Raw genomic sequence first — 18,477 nt, 5'->3', positions numbered from 1 at the left:
AGATTTATAAATGGCCAATGAGGACATGACATCATTAGTCATGGGGGAAACTCAAAACCATAATGAGACATCATTTTACTCCCGGTAGAATGGCTAAAATTACAGACTAACAGTACTAAATGTCTGTGAAGATGTGGAGTGACTGGAACATTCATACACCGAGGGTGAGGGTCAAGAACGCACAGTCACTTTACAGAACTATTTGGCAACTTCTTAAAAAGTTGAACATGCTTTGACTCTATGACTTAGCAATTCCATTCGTAGGCATTTAACCCAAGAGAAATACCCACAAAAAGACCTGTACACAAAAGTTCACCTTAAATTTATTCATAATGAATCAAACCTGAAAACGACAGAAACATTTGTCAGTAGGAGAATGGACAAATTGTAGTATTCAATAAAATATTACTTACCGATAAAATAAACTATTGATACACGCAAACACATGGAAGAATCCATAGTGTGCTGAGCAGGAAAAGAATCTTTAAAAAAACCCCAAAAACATCTTCACTGATTCTAGAGAATTAGAGTTTCTCAAGCATCAATTCAGGACATAGAATCAATTCACTATAAAACTTCCCTGGTAAATTCTCTTAAAGTTGAATTAATTAAAATGAATTTGATTTGCAGAGTCAAATTCTCTTTGTGAGTTTTGAGCTCAGGACAAGGAATTTTGTTTTTAATCTATAAGAAATATATACTCACCAATTCTTCCTTTCTTGTGAATATGGCCAGGCATGATGCCAATTTTGCATTCTCCAGGCTGAAGGAAAGTAATTCATGGTTTCAGAAAAGTGAAAAAAAAATTGTAACTTCCTAGGTCATACACACAAATATACTTGGACTGATTCAAAGCTAGTTAGCCTTCAGAGGGCTTATTTTTGTTTTGTACACTCACATTGATAACTCCAGGGCAGTTTGGACCAATCAGCCTGGTCTTTTCCTGGCGCAGCAGTTTGTGCTTGACCCGCACCATGTCCTGCTGTGGGATACCTTCAGTGATGCACACGACCAAGGACACTTCCGCCTCGATAGCTTCATTAATGGCAGCAGCAGCAAAAGGAGGAGGGACATAAATGACAGATGCTGTTGCTCCGGTCTGTTCTTTGGCCTGAAACATTAACCACGGAGCACTTTATTATTGGTTAAGTCAGAAACATTGTAAAAGAAATTCAATACCATGATTTTAATGATGTCTTGGGGTCAGGAAAGGACATCACCAGGAGACATCGGATGTCTTCATTCTTCCCATTAACAAGTTCACTTTGCTGTCAGAAAACAGCAGAGTAAGCACGGCCTCCTTTCTGCCCCCTTGGGAAACCCTTCTGCATTGAAAGTTTCTGTGACCTCCCATTCCCTCAGGTGACAGCATGTCAGTACACCTGCAAGCACTGCCTGATTTGCATCTGTGTCCCCTCATTCCTGGGCCATGTTTATTTCTGTTGTTCTACAAGGCACTTACCACCTGTTCAGTACCAAAGACCCTGCACCTCCCCAGGAGAAAAGGACTGGTGAGCCCCAAGCTCCAGAACCCAGCTCTCAACCATCTGTTTAAAAATACATCCCACTTAATAAATAATATCAAGAGGCAGCAAAATGAAGTGGTTTTTTTCCTAGCTGTCAATTTTTACTCTAAATGCATGCTGATTAGAAATAAACTAAAATACACACGCATAAATGGCCACGAAATAAGAATGGGTCAAATAAGGTTAGTCTACTCTACATCACCCCTCACGATGCAAAGCACTGAAAGACCATCAATTTGACCACGCTTCTCTCTCAGTGGTTTCTACATACTCTCTACATGTATCAATACACATGTAGCCTTCTACCCACCTCCACGGTAGCCACGTCTCTTCTCCTGAAAGGAAGCTCCTTGAAGACAGAGACTGTCAGTGATCTCTGGCTCTCCAAGAGTGGCAGCATCTATTCCGTGAGAGGCCCTGAGAGAGACTCTATACAGGCCTCGGATAAGGCTTCACCACAACCCTGCATGCTTAGCATCCCCAGCTACAAATCAAGATGCTGAGGCCAAGAAATATTAAATAACTTGCACAAGGTCACATAGCTAGGAAGTGGTACAGGCAAGATTCAACAATAAGTATATCTGATTCCAAAGCGTCAGTTCTTTTCAGCTACAGCAGGCTGCCTCCCTATAAATGTGAAAATGTAACTTAACCAAGATGCAAATCAAAACTTTTTAGAAGGCTGTGCCATGGGACTCATAATGGATGCAAAAACCAAGTTACGGAACACACAGGTACAACTAGAAGGGACAGAAGTAAAAGACAGGGTCTTTGAGAATCATCCCCAAATGACTCCCCATGTTCCCAGCAACTTAGGGGCTTTCTCTACAGCACCCCGAATAAAAATAGGTATCTTGACAGCGACAGAAGAACAAGTCAAAGGATGCTGACTTGCCAGGGGTTAAAAATAATTCAAAACAATGTTTTTAAAAACTATGTTCAAGATGATAACAGAGAAGTGGGAACCAAAGGAAAAGAGCTAGGTTGGAACCAAGTGTAGGTATTTTATGGAAAATATCAATATATCCCATGGGTGCCTACCCCTTAAGGCTACAAACACTTTCAGCAGCTGGACTGTGACAACAGGGTCTGTGCTGGCAAATAATACTGTATGAAAGGTGTCCGTCCTACTCACTCAGAAAGCTCTTTGAAAGAGCAGAATGGGTGAGAGAGAGTATCTGTCAAAGAACTTACATTATATTCCAAATGTCATATCTATTTGTATCAAAATTAATAATAAATGAATTGCTTAGCAATGAAAACTGTTTTCAAAAGAAAGCAAAAACAGCTCATGACAAAAGAAATCTGCCTAGAGAGATTTTTTTCTAAAAATGCAAATCAAAAAAAAAAAAACTAAATGATTATTCTACAGAATATACGATTTTTTTTACTCTTTAAAATACAATACACTCAAAACACACATACACGTATACAGTACACCCTATTTTCAAGTTTAAAGTAAAGTGAAAATTCCAATTTGAATATTTGTTTTTTTCTACATTTTAGGATTAAGAATACAAATTAACTTCAATTAGAAGTTAGGGGCTTCCCTGGTGGCGCAGTGGTTGAGAGTCCACCTGCCGATGCAGGGGACACGGGTTCGTGCCCCGGTCCGGGAAGATCCCACATGCCACGGAGCGGCTGGGCCCGTGAGCCATGGCCGCTGAGCCTGCGCGTCCGGAGCCTGCGCTCCGCAACAGGAGAGGCCACAACAGTGAGAGGCCCGTGTACCGCAAAAAAAAAAAAAAGAAGTTAGTATTCCATAAAGAGAGTACATCTATAAATGTGTACTGTAAAAAGTGCAATTCTTTAAAACATGCCTGAGAAGTATGTTTATAAAGAGGAGGGGTACATTTTTTAACATCAATACATCAATCCCAAGTACTAAGTTTATTTCCTTGATTTTTTAAATTAAACAGCCAAGAATTTGTACTATGGTTTCTTTTATAATACTACTAGTATTGTACATATTCATTTAAGTGTAGAAAGAGAATGAAAGAATACACATTGAGCTTAAATTAGCTCTCTATAAAAGCAAAACCTGAGAAATGGAAAACACTATATAAAACTTACCTTTACATACTTTTATATCATCTGAAATTTTACAATAAGCAATTAGCTTTGTAGCGAAGAATTAAAGTTTAGTTTAAAATCAATTTAAAAAGTATTAAGAAATCAGCAAATTGGGGAAGAGACTAGAACTCTGTGATTTGTCCATCAGACTCTACAGTCAGGTTTCTCCACACAGGAACACCATACACTACTTACTTACTCTGAGCCAGGCTAAGTCTGCCACTTATCGGTCATGACACTATGTGCAGGACCCTCAACCTGTCTGCTCCTGTCAGCAGCTGGACTGTGACAACAGGGTCTGTGCTGGCAAATAATACTGCATGAAAGGTATCCATCCTACTCACTCAGAAAGCTCTTTGTAAGAGCATCCTTGTCTTTAAAATGGGGATGATAACAGCACCTACCTCGGGCTTGTGGTTCGGCCTGAATGAGGCCATGAATATGAAGCACCTGGCACAGTGCCTTGGCAAAGCACCCACTCGAAGTGTTAGGGTAGGGGGTGGATGCTGACATGTGCACTTCTAACACCCCAGAAGAAGAAATGGGAAGGAAGGAAAATAAGCCAAACAGAAGCCAAGCCACAGCACTTCTTCCCTAAAGAGCCGATATATACCTACAGACAAAAATGACCCGGGGGGCTTCCCTGGTGGCGCAGTGGTTGAGAGTCCGCCTGCCGGTGCAGGGGACACGGGTTCGTGCCCTGGTCTGGGAGGATCCCACATGCCGCGGAGCGGCTGGGCCCGTGAGCCATGGCCGCTGAGCCTGCGCATCCGGAGCCTGTGCTCCGCAGCGGGAGAGGCCACAGCAGTGAGAGGCCCGCGTACCGCAAAAAAAATAAATAAATAAAAATGACCCAGGCTGCGGAGAAAACATCCTGAGCCTACCTGACTAAAGTGAACACACTGGTTTTTACCGCAATTCAAATTCCTCTAGGTTACTAGAATTTTAAAAAGCAACTGACTCTCCCCAAAGGGGCACAATTAAGATCTTGAACCAAGGCGTACTAGCTCTTCCCCTGCTTTTCTTTTCTTGCCAAACTCAGGTGCCATTAGTTACCTCCTTCACAGTACTGAAGACCGGTAAGCCCAGATGCGTCGTGCCTCCTTTCCCTGGAGTGGTTCCTCCAACTAATTTGGTGCCGTATTCCAATGCCTGCTGGCTATGAAAGGTGCCCTGAGGGGAAAAAGCGAAAGACTAATGATCAGCCAGACTGATCCTGTTACATGTCACTTCTCTGATCAAACTCTGCAATAGTTTTCCGTCTCATTCACAGCAAAAGCAAAAGCAAAAGCATCACACTGGCCACCAAGTCAGTATTCAAGCTGCCTCCTCACATCAGAACCCCTCAACTGCCCAACCTCGCTTCACCCACTGTTCTCCCATCACTCATCCTACTCCAGTCCTGCCTGGCCTCACTGTCCCCTCTGGCTGGAACACCCTTCCCCTAGACATCCACTTGACTCACCCCCAAAGCTCCTTTAGAACTTGACTCAGAGGTCAGGCTTCCCCTGAGCACCCACCCCAACTGCCACCACAACCCCACACACATACAGACACCTCCTTTCTCTGGTTTAGTTTTTCCACAGCACTTATACTTTCTAACGTACCACATAATTTACTCATTGATTTTGTTTCTCTCCCCCGCCACTCCATGAAGGCAATGATTTCTATCTACTTTGTTCACTGAGAGATGGCACCTAAAGCAACACATTCCATACAGTAGGCACTCAATAAGTAGTTGTTGAAAACTGAGTGGATCTATGCGGTCATTCTACAGGGACCAGAAAATGATGACTCACTACTCAAGTTCTATTTCTTAATTCAACGTCTTCATCTTTCAAAACAGGAAACTTAGTCCCGAGCATGTTAACTGACTTATCTTAAGTCAGTGATGGAGTTTTGGAAAGGACCTCAGACCAGTGCTCTCTCTTTAGAGAAATGCCATTCAAAGTGTCATCTGTATACGCTAACGGTCTACAGTGAGATAAACACAAAACGAAAAAAGAATGGCAAAAATAATAAAGAAAAATCTAATAAAGAAAACAAAAATGAGAATGTTTGCAGACTTTTATAGCAATATAATATTCCTATGACTTTTACAGTATTTTGTAAAAAATATTCATCTGCATTAGATTAGTGATAAAGCAAAGACACACCCAAACTGGTCTTTCATTCCAGATAGTTAGAGAAGCACTACCCTAGACTACCACACTGTTACATAAATTCCAATGGACAAATTTTTAGTCCTAATGTAGTGCTAAACAGGGATAACATTTCCCGTTAATAAGCTTCTTTCCCGTAATTTTCCCATTATCACCATCCAGTGCAGAGTTAAGAATAGTAATAGCTTTTAGCAGCTCATAACAGCCAGTTCAAGAAATACCACCCACTGGAAATCTGCATTTTTGGGATTTGCTCTGAAATACAAATATTCCTCACTCATATGTGGAACAATGTGTACACTGAAAAAAAAAAGAACTAATGAGACAAAACGCAGATTCTCTACAGAGATAAACTCTAAATTTCAGACCTCATCGTTACGTCTATAAACAGAAACTTAAAACCAACAAATCTTAAGGCTCCCAATTACTCTAAAAAAAAAAGTGAATGAGAAACAGTGTATTTGCCGGTAACTCAGAGACACTGAAACCAACCCTGGATTTCAATATGTAGGCAAATCATTATCTAATTTATGAATCAAAGACAGTTCCAAATAGTGCTTATAGCATGGACAATGGTTCTTAAAAAAAAAGGTCAGAGGTTAAAATGTTGCAGGATTGTATAAAGCTTAGTAAACAGAAAAACAAAATCATACATAATAAACTTAGGTAGAGAATTTGGGTTAATCAAACATTTGATTATATGCTAATAAAATTAACATCTATCCAAAAAGGGACTAAATACGATTTTAATTGGCAGAGGAATGATAAAATGTACTTCATATCTTAGATGAGCATCAACTTTCTTTAGAATGTATATATGTGGAAATGATATTCATAAAACATACGGCTATCAGAATAAGTAAACCAATTTTACCTATGAACAAAATTTCTAAGTTTGGGGTGTTTCTTTTTTCATTGACAGTGGATTGTTTTTTTTAAGACAGTAGAGGAATGGGAGAAAAAGAAGCAAGGTCCACTGCAATTCACATTTTTGTGCCCAATTATTTCAAAAAAAAGTCAGAAAGCAAAAGGACATTTCACATGAACAACCTTCTAATCTAATTCATTTTTAAAAAAAGAACTACAAAATTTTAAAGCAATTCCTAAGTACTTTAAAAACAAAAGTTATAGAATTCTGGATATTTAGGTATCATCCTCTAGATCAGGGGTTAGTAAAATATGGCCTGAAGGACTTGACTTGCCACTGGTTTCGTGAATTAAGTTTTACTGGCATACCCATTCACTGACATATTACCTATGGCTGCTTTTGCTGTTCCAGTACTACCAAGTAGCTGTAACAGAGACTGCATGGCCTATTAAGCCTGAAATGCTTACAATCTTGTCTTTACAGAATACGCTTGCCAACTCTTGCTCTAGATCACCAAAACCCTGCAGAATGGACGTGATAATTCTTTTAATCATAGAAAAATCATTAACTTTTAAATTACACAAAAATCATTAATCGCTTTTATTTTGCCATATCTCCTTTAATAATGAAGGAAGGGATACTTTGGGTTAAGGCTGATGGCTATCTTCCAATTGATTTGGTAGTATTCCCTCGTTTAAAACAAAAAAATCTGTGCATCTACTATGCTGAAACCATAAATGTGTACAAATGTTGTAAAGGGCAACTTAGCAATAGCTGTTAAAATTTTAAATACACAGAACCTTTGACACTTTGACATTTTTACTTTTAGGAATCAATTTAACAGACATATATGTATGATATATATTATATACTGTATAATTTGTTTATATATGTGTGTGTGTGTATATATATATATATACACACACACACACACACACACACAGAGAATGAAAGAGAGAGTGTTCTGTAGAACAAACTCTGTAGAATGCCCATTATATAAGTGTACATATGTTTGTATGAGCAAGAAAAATATCTGGAAGGATACATGTCAACTTGTTATCAGAAGGAATTCCAGAGCAGTAGAATGGTAGGAAGGAAGGAAAGGAGATTCTTATGTTGCATTTTTTTGTGGAATCACGTCACAGTTATATTTAAACTTACATAAGTTCTATGATGTAGGCAGAGGATAGGGACAGAGAATGAATATAAATGAAATACTTCAGGCTATTTTGCCTGCTATTCCCCTGAAGACCATTTGCCCAGAGAGTACAAGACGGGAAAAATCAATGTACTACTTCCTCTTCCCATCACAGTTCCCATGAGCCTCTCTGGGTTTGAGCATTTCCCCACACTGATATGTGCTTAGCTGAGAATTTTTTTTGTACAAGGCCTAAACACAAGCCATCTGCCTTACCTAGACCTTAATTAAAGAAACAGTGATCTGTTCCAATGTTGGAGAAAAACCTGTTGTGTTATACTTGCTGAAAGAAAATATGTGGGTTTCCAACATAATACTGTACTCCTAGGGAGGGATTTTCAAGGTAACATTAAATACAATTTTCATCTTAGAGGCTGACTATAGCACCTAACCCCCTCCTGAGATACAACTCCACTGCTGTACTGTATACTCTTGTGCTACAAACTGTATTATAACTTTTGTGACTTTAAAACAATAGAAAATAATTCAATGTTTTTGTATCTCTAATATACATCTTTTAAAAAGTCTTGAAACACATACCTGCTTACCAGTGAAACCCTGGCAAATAACCTTCGTATCTTTATCCACATAGAGATGCTTCCTGGAAGTTGTATAGGAGCAATGCCGAATTCCATTCTGTTGCACTGAAAAGTAAAGAAAATATGACACATTATAATTTTTCCAAATTTTTGGACTATGAATTTAACCTGGTGACAAAAAAAAAAAATCCTCTAATTCAGGAGCTATCTTGTGATAATGGCAACTTTAAATGTCACTTTTTAAATAAGATGTATTAAATACAAAAACTAATTAAAGAAACAAACAAGAAAAGACACTGTTCTATTCTCCAGAATCCCCTCTTTACTGAGAACCACAATTTTGTTGCTTTTTCTGAACTGAGAAAGAAGAGGTTACGTTTATAATTTTTATTCCTCAGCAAGAAACCAGGGGCTCACATAAACAGCTCAAATTAAATCAAGGAACTAAATACTAGGTATCACTCTTACTAATAATGTTTACTAAACAGCCACATGCTTTCCCCATTTGACCCAACATTTTTAAGCCCAACATCAATAAGCAAAAGACGAGCTAAGAGGCAAACTTTGTCACAATTACTAAGAACTACTTTGCAATTCATTCCCCAGTAATAATATTAACATTAAATGTTAAGTCATAGAATAAAACTTATCTAAAGTATAATCCAAAATTACTTAATTTGGTCTCTTCTGATGTAAGTCTCAAGACCTCACATATAAAGGAAGTAGGGAAAATAAAATAAATAGGAAAAGTAGATGAGGGAGAAACATGTAAAAAATATCTAAGTTACTGTCAGCAAACTACTTCAGTGGAAACTGAGAAATCTTAAGTAGCTCCTAAAGCCAGCTCCCCATATTTCAAAAATCAGTAGAAAGTAGAGCACAGATGATTTACGTGGGCTGCCTTCTAAACCCCCATTAGAACCCCAACCTGCTGTCTCTGTGGTCCATTCCTGGCCCTTTCAAAATGCCAGCATCTATCACTAAGGTAGCCCATGAAAGCTAATAGGCCCAGAAAAGAACATCTCATCATAAACTTGTCCAGGGTCCACTCAGTGCTGTTTCTCCTGAATCACTGCTCATACCCTCCTAAATCCTCAGATCTCAGATTCCGTAACTGATCTGCTTCTGGCCCTTTGAACATCCCTTGATTCATCTTCAGCTCACGTACTGACCTCAGCTTCCAACAACTTTGAATTCTGTAGTCCCCTGTACCTCTAAGGAAGAGACAGGCCCGGAATCTGCCCTGACCAACCAGGAGAGACGTATTCTGTGTGCACACAGATCAGATGCATTCTTGGCCTAGACTATGCTGAACAAGGGACCCTGAGGGGGCACTGAGGGCCAAGTCCTGGCTCAGTGTACGCAGGTAAGCACCTTAACCTGGGCCAGTGAACACTACGACAGGAACTGTGGCCTGAGAGCCCACCCTAGCCAGGGCTTGCCCTTGGTTCCCAGTTCTCCCAGCTGGAGACACAGAACCACGATACCTATGGAAGAGCTTTACTCCCCTCTGCTATTCTTGGCAGGACTTGCCCAACAGTCCCTCCCACTCCTGGAATATTCAGTAAATAGCCCATCTATCAGGAGTTTCCAGACAGGAAAGGTACAAGATATGATTACAAGAGCAAATAAGATCAGGACATCTGGAGCCCATACTTGATAAAAGGAAATACTTGCTTTTTGAAGGTAAAGTTTAGTCCTCCACAAGTACTCTTACACTCTACCTTAACAAAGGAGACATCAGACAGTTCAAGTCTCCTTCCATGGGGCAGAAGTGGCCCTGTCACCCTGAGAAAGCACAGGTCTGTCTACATTCATAAAGCATGGTCTCAATACCCAAACAACTCCTATCACTACCTTCTCCTATTCCTTCCCCTACTCCAGACCTCCTGGATCAACTCTATGGAGCTCAAGACTTCACAGCGCCAGAATTCTGGTGCTCACAAAAACTACATCCACCAAGTACGATGAAGAGCAGCTCACCTACCAGACAGCCTTGTGGCCCAAGTTGACAAAGGGCCACACCCTTGTGGCCCTTTGTCAACTTGTGCAATGACCCTGCTGTTCTACAGCATCTAGTGAAATGGATCTTGGGAGATTTATCGTGCATATGTGTGTGCATGTGCTCTTCCCATCTACGGTATGAGCCCATACCTAGGCTTCAGGTAAGCTATAACTAATAGACTATCATCACCTTTGAGCCAACCCCAAAATACATGTTCAAAGATAAGGAAATGAAATTCCTGACCACATTCTGTCCCAACAAGAAACCTGTGCAATGCCAGACAAGGTAACACTGGTACCGAAATAAGGGGATGCTAGAATCAAGCACTTACGAAACCCAGAGAAAAACCTGAGGCGCCCAGCAAGCCGCGGTGCTCCATAATCACCATACATGCCTTTTTAATTCCAGACACTGGAAGACGAATCTGCCCGATCTCTGGCCCTTTACACCATGCACACTCTCCCAGTTGCCATGGCTGTGAGGAGGACCCCAGACACCTGCCACTCCATGCCACCATGACACAGGTAACAACTGGTGGCCCTATTTAAGGTAATACTGTTATCAAATCAATGATAAGTCTTACCATTGGTGACATCAGAGAATCAAGGAAATTCTTTCTCTTTTGCCATTTGTTTCCATTCAGACAGAAATAATGCAAAATATGTTTATACTCCAAGTAAAACTCACCAAATTTTAAGTCACTTATGTCATTTTCCTTATTCTTCCCCACCACAGACAATCCAAGCCCAGAATCACAGGTTGGAGGCTCCCCAGCGAAAGCAGCCTCTCCTCATCTCCACCTCTGCACCGCTTCACCTTCCCTCCCACAATCCCACCACTCTCTAATCTAGCAAACTACCAGCTGCTATAAATATTAAATCTGTCAGACTGGTCACTTTCTTTCCCTGTTTGATTTCTTCTCCATCCAAATTATCAATTAAATGCCTTAATTTAAAAAAACAAAAAGCCTATTCTACCTCTGCTGAAGAATGTAAAGAGGTTTAAGTACAAATCTTCAATTGTCCGTCCACTGCTTAAAGAAGCCCAATCATATTTTGGTTTTAAACACAAACCTGATCTCTATGACAAAACCACCAAGTAACTACAGTAAGCTATTTCCTAAAAAAAACCTTGAACACAGGACATACGTTAGTGGCCAAACCATCTTATAAATATTTCTCACCTTTCAATCAGAGTCAATGTACTCAATCTCCTGAGAATTTCTCTTGCGTTAATTCATATAAGTTCACATTTAAATAAAACATTGCACAGTGAGGAATCTTTAAATCTCCACATCACATTCATGACTTGTGAATATAATGGGGGGTTTGTAGGGGATCTGAGATTAAGAAGAATGGAAACTGTGAACACTTTCATGCGGTATCTAATCATAAGCACCACACCTGCCCACTGGAGAGCGCACACATTCTGTTACATTCTTTACTGCGTTATTTCTAAGTAAAATTTTTTCAGGCTAAGTTTTCTTTCAAGATTATTTTAAGTCTCATTTAAATACTTTCAGAACTTCTAACTATAAATTCCATGAGTGTAAGGACCATGTCTTGTACACCTTGGTGCCTCCCATGGCATACGGTACAGTGCCTTACAGAGTACGTGCACAGGAAATGTTTGACTGAATTTCAGGACAAGATAGGATCTATGAGAAGAAACACATATAAATATCAGAAGTTCCATCTCTTTCTGTGTGAACTGGAAAAATGTCCATCTTGAACTCCCATTACCAGGAAAGGGGAACAAAACCTACGTCTATTTTTGTACATGCAGAGATTCTTGGTTTCCCAAAAATTCATACAAAGAGTCCAGCCCTAAATGCTACTAGCAATCCTCAAAGTTGTATCAATGTAGTACAAATTCCATGCTAAGCTTTTTTTTTTTTCAACAAATGAAATCCAGGAAGCAGTAATGTAATACAAATGGACTATTTCACTACAGAAGAAAAGAACCTAAAGCAAAACACAGCATAGTCAGAGGTAAAGGCAGTGACAGACCAGGAGAGTGGTTTCATAACACCTAACAGGCAAGGAGGACAACCTTAGCAACCTGAGCAACACCAGGGGCCAACAGGATGGAGGGGACCAAAGCCGAACAGAAAAATGGACAAAGGCCATAAACAAGAAACACAATTGGTGACGGATAAATGGTAAATCGACATATGATGTGATATCTGACTTCACTAATATTAAGAAAATGAGTATTGTTAATTAAATATTAGGGCAGCAGAGAGGCCTGAAGTCGGCCACCAGGCAGAATTTCCCAGTGGTGAAGGCCTTAGGTCATCTCCAGAGAATGTGGGTGGAGTCGCTTTCTCTTCAGGTTCTTAGAAATAAGCTAGCCTAACCTTGGGACTGCATCCCAAGCAGCTGAAAGCATAGCCCAGGAACCAGACAGGCCTGGGCTCGAGTTTACGGGGCAGGTCTTGTGATCTCCCTTGGCCTTAGTCTTCCCTTCTGTAAGTGGAATAACAGCTGCTCACGAGGAGGCTGTGATGTTGATATGAGATGACACCTGTCAATTGGGTAACAAAGGGTCTGGTACACTCCCTAAACTGGGTTCACATCCTACCTAAGCACAAAAGTCAATCATTTCTAAAAAGAGAGAATATATAATTCATATTTTAAAATCACATAAGTCCAATCAGAAGTGTTTTATGTCTCATGCATATCCTATACATGTTTATGTATAAATATACTAATCCATGTCTACATATAACATATAGTAGGTACACGTATATTAGTAAATTTTTACCATCTAAAACATTTTTAAAGGTGCATCCTCACTGTAAAAATGGGGATAATAATATTATGTACCTCACAGGCAATATGAGAATTAGATGAGTTAATAATATATAGAGCATGCAGAAAAATAATTAGCTATTTCACTATTAGCTATTTATTACTGACACAGAATGAAAAGACCAAACTGCTTTGAGATGTTCACTGTGCCAGGATGTCTGCCAGACACAAGGGGCTCAGGGGTAAACAAGATGGACTGAAGACCACGTGAAGCTTCCTGCCCTGTAAGACAGCTAAACATTAAACAAAGAAACACAAAACCACAAAAGTGCCCACTGTAATAAAGGCTGTGAAGTAATGGGACTGAGTAATCTGAGAGAGAAATCTGTATCGGTCAGTCACATGCAGAGTCCTCTCCCCTGCAGAGAGCAACCACATCATTTACAAGATGGCTGCAGGGTGGATGCAAGCTGCGGCCAAAAACCACCTGCCCAATGGGACTCAAACCACAGATGGCATTGTGTGACCAGTACTGTGCTCCTAACCAGTAACCCGAGACTGTTGATGAAAATACTCCTCCAACTCCCCTCTCAAACTATGTCCTTGTTACTCATTTATTCCTGCATGTATTCCTGATTTTAACAAATGTATATTTATTAATCATATGTATTATGCATATATAATCTGCAGGCTATTGGGGTCCCTACCTACAGGACCTTAAAGTATAGCAGAGTAGCTCAGCAGCCGCTTACTTCCAAACCCCAAACAATCCACCGTTCAGATGCGAAATTATATATTCATTCAGTATTTACTTACAAATGAAGTGTAATTGGCTCTAAGTATCATATTTCATCAAATCTAAAACACCACTGATTTTAAGAAGCACTATTAAGCACCAGTATGAAAAAAATGCTGCCAATTTACTGTAAGATACTATCAATTATAAGACACATCCCAATTTTAGAAATGTTATAATGTACAAAAATGTGGGTCTATGGCAACAAAATGCCTGTCCTTTGGTGAAATGAGATTCTTCCCCTATACTTAGAGAAATTATTTTTAACATCCTCAATTAAGTTTTTATGGAAAAACAAGTTTGAGGTCAGAAAATCAAGTCACTTTTTCATGGCTACATTGATACATTTAGATCGAGGCCATTTTGTACTTCTGAAATAAAGATTCGGTTCTTGGATGCAATGACAAGAGACACTAGGTATCAGAAACATCACTATTGAGGGTCCCCTTTTCCAAGCTACACTTCTAAATGTCTTCCAGATTCCAAAAACAGTCTTACACAACTTGGCAAACACATGGAAAAGGCAGGTGACACCTTTGAGCGGAGTAGTAACCTTCTCAACGAACCAGTGAAGTTGCCAAAGAAAAAGAAAAATCAGAGCTTCAAAAAAAGAAGGCTCATGGCTTCCCTGGTGGCGCAGTGGTTGAGAGTCCGCCTGCCGATGCAGGGGACACGGGTTCGTGCCCCGGTCCGGGAGGATCCCACATGCCGTGGAGCGGCTGGGCTCGTAAGCCATGGCCGCTGAGCCTGCGCGTGTGGAGCCTGTGCTCCGCAACGGGAGAGGCCACAACAGTGAGAGGCCCGCGTACCACAAAAAAAAAAAAAAAATACTGGCTCTTGAATAGACATTTTCCCAAAGAATACATACAGATGGCCAACAGGTACATGAAGAGGTGCTCAACATCACTAATCATCAGGGAAACACAAATCAAAACCACACTGAGATTTCACTTCACACCTGTTAGAATGGCTATTATCAAAAAGACAAGAAATAATAAGTGTTGGTGAGGATATGGAGAAAGGAAACCCCTGTGCGCCTTTAGTAGGAATGTTATTGGTGCAGTCACTATGGAAAACAGTACTGAGGTTCCTCAAAATACTAAAAATAAAACTGTCATATGATCCAGCAATTCCACTTCCAAGTATTTATCTGAAGGAAATGAAAACCCTAACTTGAAAAGAAGCCACGTTCATTGCAGCACTATTTACAATAGCCAAGATATGGAAACAACCTAAGTGTCCATCGATAGAAGAATGGATAAAGAAAACGTGGTATATTTATTAATATGCACACATGGGCACACAATATGGAATATTATTCAGCCATAAAAAGAGAAAATCTTGCCATTTGTGACAACACACATGGACCTTGGGGGCATTACCCAAAGTAAAATAAGTCAGGCAGAGAAAGACAAATACTGTATGATCTCACTTATATGTAGAATCTAAAAAAAAGAAAGAAAGAAAGAAAAACAGAAACCTGAGCTCACATGTAAAGAAAACAGATTGGTGGTGCCAAAGTTGAGGGGGAGGGGACAAGTGGCTAAAGGGGGTCAAAAGGTACAAACTTCCACTTATAAAATAAGTCATAAGGATGTAATGTACAGCATGGAGACTATAGTTAATAATACTGTATTGCACATTTGAAAGTAGCTAAAAGAGAGCAGATCTTAAAAGTTCTCATCACAAGAAGTAAAAATGTATAATTATGTATGGTGATAGATGTCACAATAGACAGAGAGACATTACAATATATACAAATATCAAAATATTAGGTTGTACACCTAAAACTAATATAATGTTTTACATCAATTATACCTCAATAAAAATAAAAAACACTAGCTCTTGTTCCCTATTCTCAAAGATCCAACCTACAGGAACTACTGGCTTATGTTTAAAGCAACCTTGCACTACCTCATACTTCTTGAAAAGTTTCACTATTTCAGTTTCAAAGGTGCTTATAAAATCCTTAAGCTTTCTCATGGAAGAAATCTTTCTTATTTTTCATTTTTTTTTCTCTCCCCACTTCAACTGGGTTCTTTCTCTTTTTTCCTAAGAACTGTTTTTTTTTTGGCTCAGTAATTTCTATTGATAAATATTCTAAGCTGCCCCCCAACAGGTCTCTGGAAGGCATCTACAAGTGTTTGGGGTTTTTTCCTAACTCAAATCAACATTGCAACACTCAAGACCTTCAGCACTCCCTAGCAGCTCTAGTTCTATTACTAACCTCAGAGCCTAAATAATTTGTGATTGCCTTTAAAAGAAGTGTGCAATGTGATACTGTTGTGGCTGCGGTTTTTCTAGTGTGAGTGGAAATGGGCTTAGAAATGTGGCATGGGAAAAAGATTTGGGAGATTAAAGGTTTTTAAACATTAACCCTAGAGTTTGTAACCTCTCTAATATAAGAGATACCTTGGTTTTAGATCTCAGACCTCTCAAACCATTAGTGACAGAGTAATCACGTGACTAGGATAATTCAAGGCCACTGCAGCAAGAGAAGCTAAACTAGATAACCTCTTAAGCCCTCAGGATGCTGAGAGTCTAGGAATAAAGAAGTTCCAGCTATGTGAGAACAGGACTGTTAAGTATCGCTAAGGGTGGATTCAAGATCCTGATCTTTTAGACACTCTTTCTTCTCTAGACTCTGCTCCTAAGACAGCAAAGGATTTTTCAGAAATTCAGACAAGCAAGACCCCAGAAGAAAAAGACATGGGTATAACAAATCCCTTTTCGCCTTCTGCCTACTAAATTATCCTTTAAATTATATAATAAAAATCTCCAGAAAACATTCCCAAATAAACCCAACTTCTTCCTACTTGCTAAGGTTTGTCCTCAAGTGATCTGGTAACTAAGTGTAGCTACAGAGTGTACAGTCATCATTGTACACTTTCAAAATGTAATCTTCTCAAGAAATGAACTAAGTCTCATCCAATATTCAGTAGCAGCAGTAGAATTAGAAGCAAAGCAGAAGAAAGGGAGAGAGAAGAAAACTAACTTCGGTTGAGCGTCTATCGCATTCCAGGTGCTTTATATAAATTGTTTCACTTATTCCGCATGGTGAACCCAGATCATCCTGTACTTCATCATTTCTAGGATGCACATTTGTTTCATTTTTGTAAACATTTCTTAAATCTGGATGCAACTGATAACCAATGGTGTGTGTCATAATTTTAATTAGCAATCATTTCCCACTTTTAGTGGTAGACCAAACAGCAGTGCATCTTACACGTGATGGTGTCTCAGATTCATTAAAATATGGTAATGTTTTCAAGGTACGTGAAACAGAAATTGAGAAATAGATTTAGAAACATCCCCCAGAGTTATTACATAGACTGTACAGGACTAGCCAGACTTCAAACCCTGATGTGGCTGGTTCCAAAGTCTTTTCCTACACAACCTACCTAACAAACACAGAGACTTTGAACACAGCAAGAATTTTCAGCAGTCAGCGTTACTAGCAACCTTGGGTGTTAAGTTTTCAGGAACTGAAGAATTCACACCGCCTGATGGAGACATTACAAATAAGTTGGTTAAGGTCTCAGCCAACCCTAAGCTTCTAGGAGTTTTCTGGGCTGTGCACCCTTCTGGAGAATCACCCTACAGTCTACAGAAAAGACAATTAAAAGTGTACGACAGTCCTGTTCAAGGCTCAGCCTCATCCTCAAATTTCCTACTGATATCCTCCCCCTACCTCTCAACCCACTCACCCTCCCAGCTTAGTTCATCCTGGACCACCTCACCTCTCACGCCCCAAAAGAGCCTGTCTAGATGCCGCCCCCATCCCGCCGCCACTCATCACCGTGGGATCAAAGGTGTGCCCCCGGATCTGCAGGACTCCAGACCCGAATCCTGGTTCAGCCACTCAAGGTCCCTGCCCGCCAGCTGCCTAAGCCAGGCCCCCGCCCCACATATCCAGCAAAGCTCCCTCCATCCCAGAGGGTCCCCGACTTGGGACCCCCGCCGAGGTCCGGCCCCGGAGGGCCCAGCCGCGTCCTAGACTAGGACGCCGGGCCCAGGGGGTCGGGAACTCGCGGAGGCTTGGAGGAGAGAGCCCCGATCGGACTCACGGAGGAAAGCGCGGGACAGGAGGCGGGCGGCGGCGAGGCCGCTGCTGCCAGAAGTCATGGTCGCAGCAGCAGGGGCAGCAGCTAGGGCTGCGGTCATCCACCAATGACACTCCCAGGCCCCCTGGAAACCAGACAGGAGCCGAGGCGCGAGGAGGAAGTGGGTAGCCAGAGCGTTCGCCGGAACGAATGTCCCTCCGCAGAGACGTCTTCACCCAACACTGGTTCTTGCAGGTGGAGGAGAAAAAGGGCATCTTAACGAAGAAGTAGACAATAGCTCGTCTCTTCCCCGGAAACGTGGGTTTGATTCAACATTAATAACAACGGCAGCTCAAGGGAAACCCCACTGAGGCCGGCCGGCGCGGGGTATTGTGGGAAATGTAGTTCGATGGCCTCAACTTGTTAGTAGTTTAAACGGGGGCCTGCGGGAAGGGAATAGAAGGAGAAAAGGGAGAGTCAAACCCAGGGGATGCGGTGTCAAAAGGAGTGAGGA

The 18,477-nt window shown here is 40.7% G+C and overlaps 1 protein-coding gene across 1 annotated transcript in view; it reads right to left on the bottom strand.

Annotated features, from left to right (window-relative positions):
* Positions 1-18,218, bottom strand: part of SUCLG1 (succinate-CoA ligase GDP/ADP-forming subunit alpha) — a 33,975-nt gene extending 15,757 nt beyond the window's left edge. The window contains exons 1-5 of the mRNA XM_030837529.3: positions 17,988-18,218; positions 8,368-8,471; positions 4,656-4,772; positions 899-1,111; positions 706-763 (exon numbers count right to left, since the gene is read on the bottom strand). Coding sequence (XP_030693389.1) covers positions 706-763; positions 899-1,111; positions 4,656-4,772; positions 8,368-8,471; positions 17,988-18,084 — 589 coding nt within the window. The 5' untranslated portion in view covers positions 18,085-18,218. The remainder of the gene's footprint in view (positions 1-705; positions 764-898; positions 1,112-4,655; positions 4,773-8,367; positions 8,472-17,987) is intronic.
* Positions 18,219-18,477: the final 259 nt, after the last annotated feature.

Source organism: Globicephala melas, chromosome 12, assembly GCF_963455315.2.
Source record: "Globicephala melas chromosome 12, mGloMel1.2, whole genome shotgun sequence".
Classification (NCBI taxonomy): domain Eukaryota; kingdom Metazoa; phylum Chordata; class Mammalia; order Artiodactyla; family Delphinidae; genus Globicephala; species Globicephala melas.
This window is presented reverse-complemented; position numbering and strand designations above follow the sequence as displayed.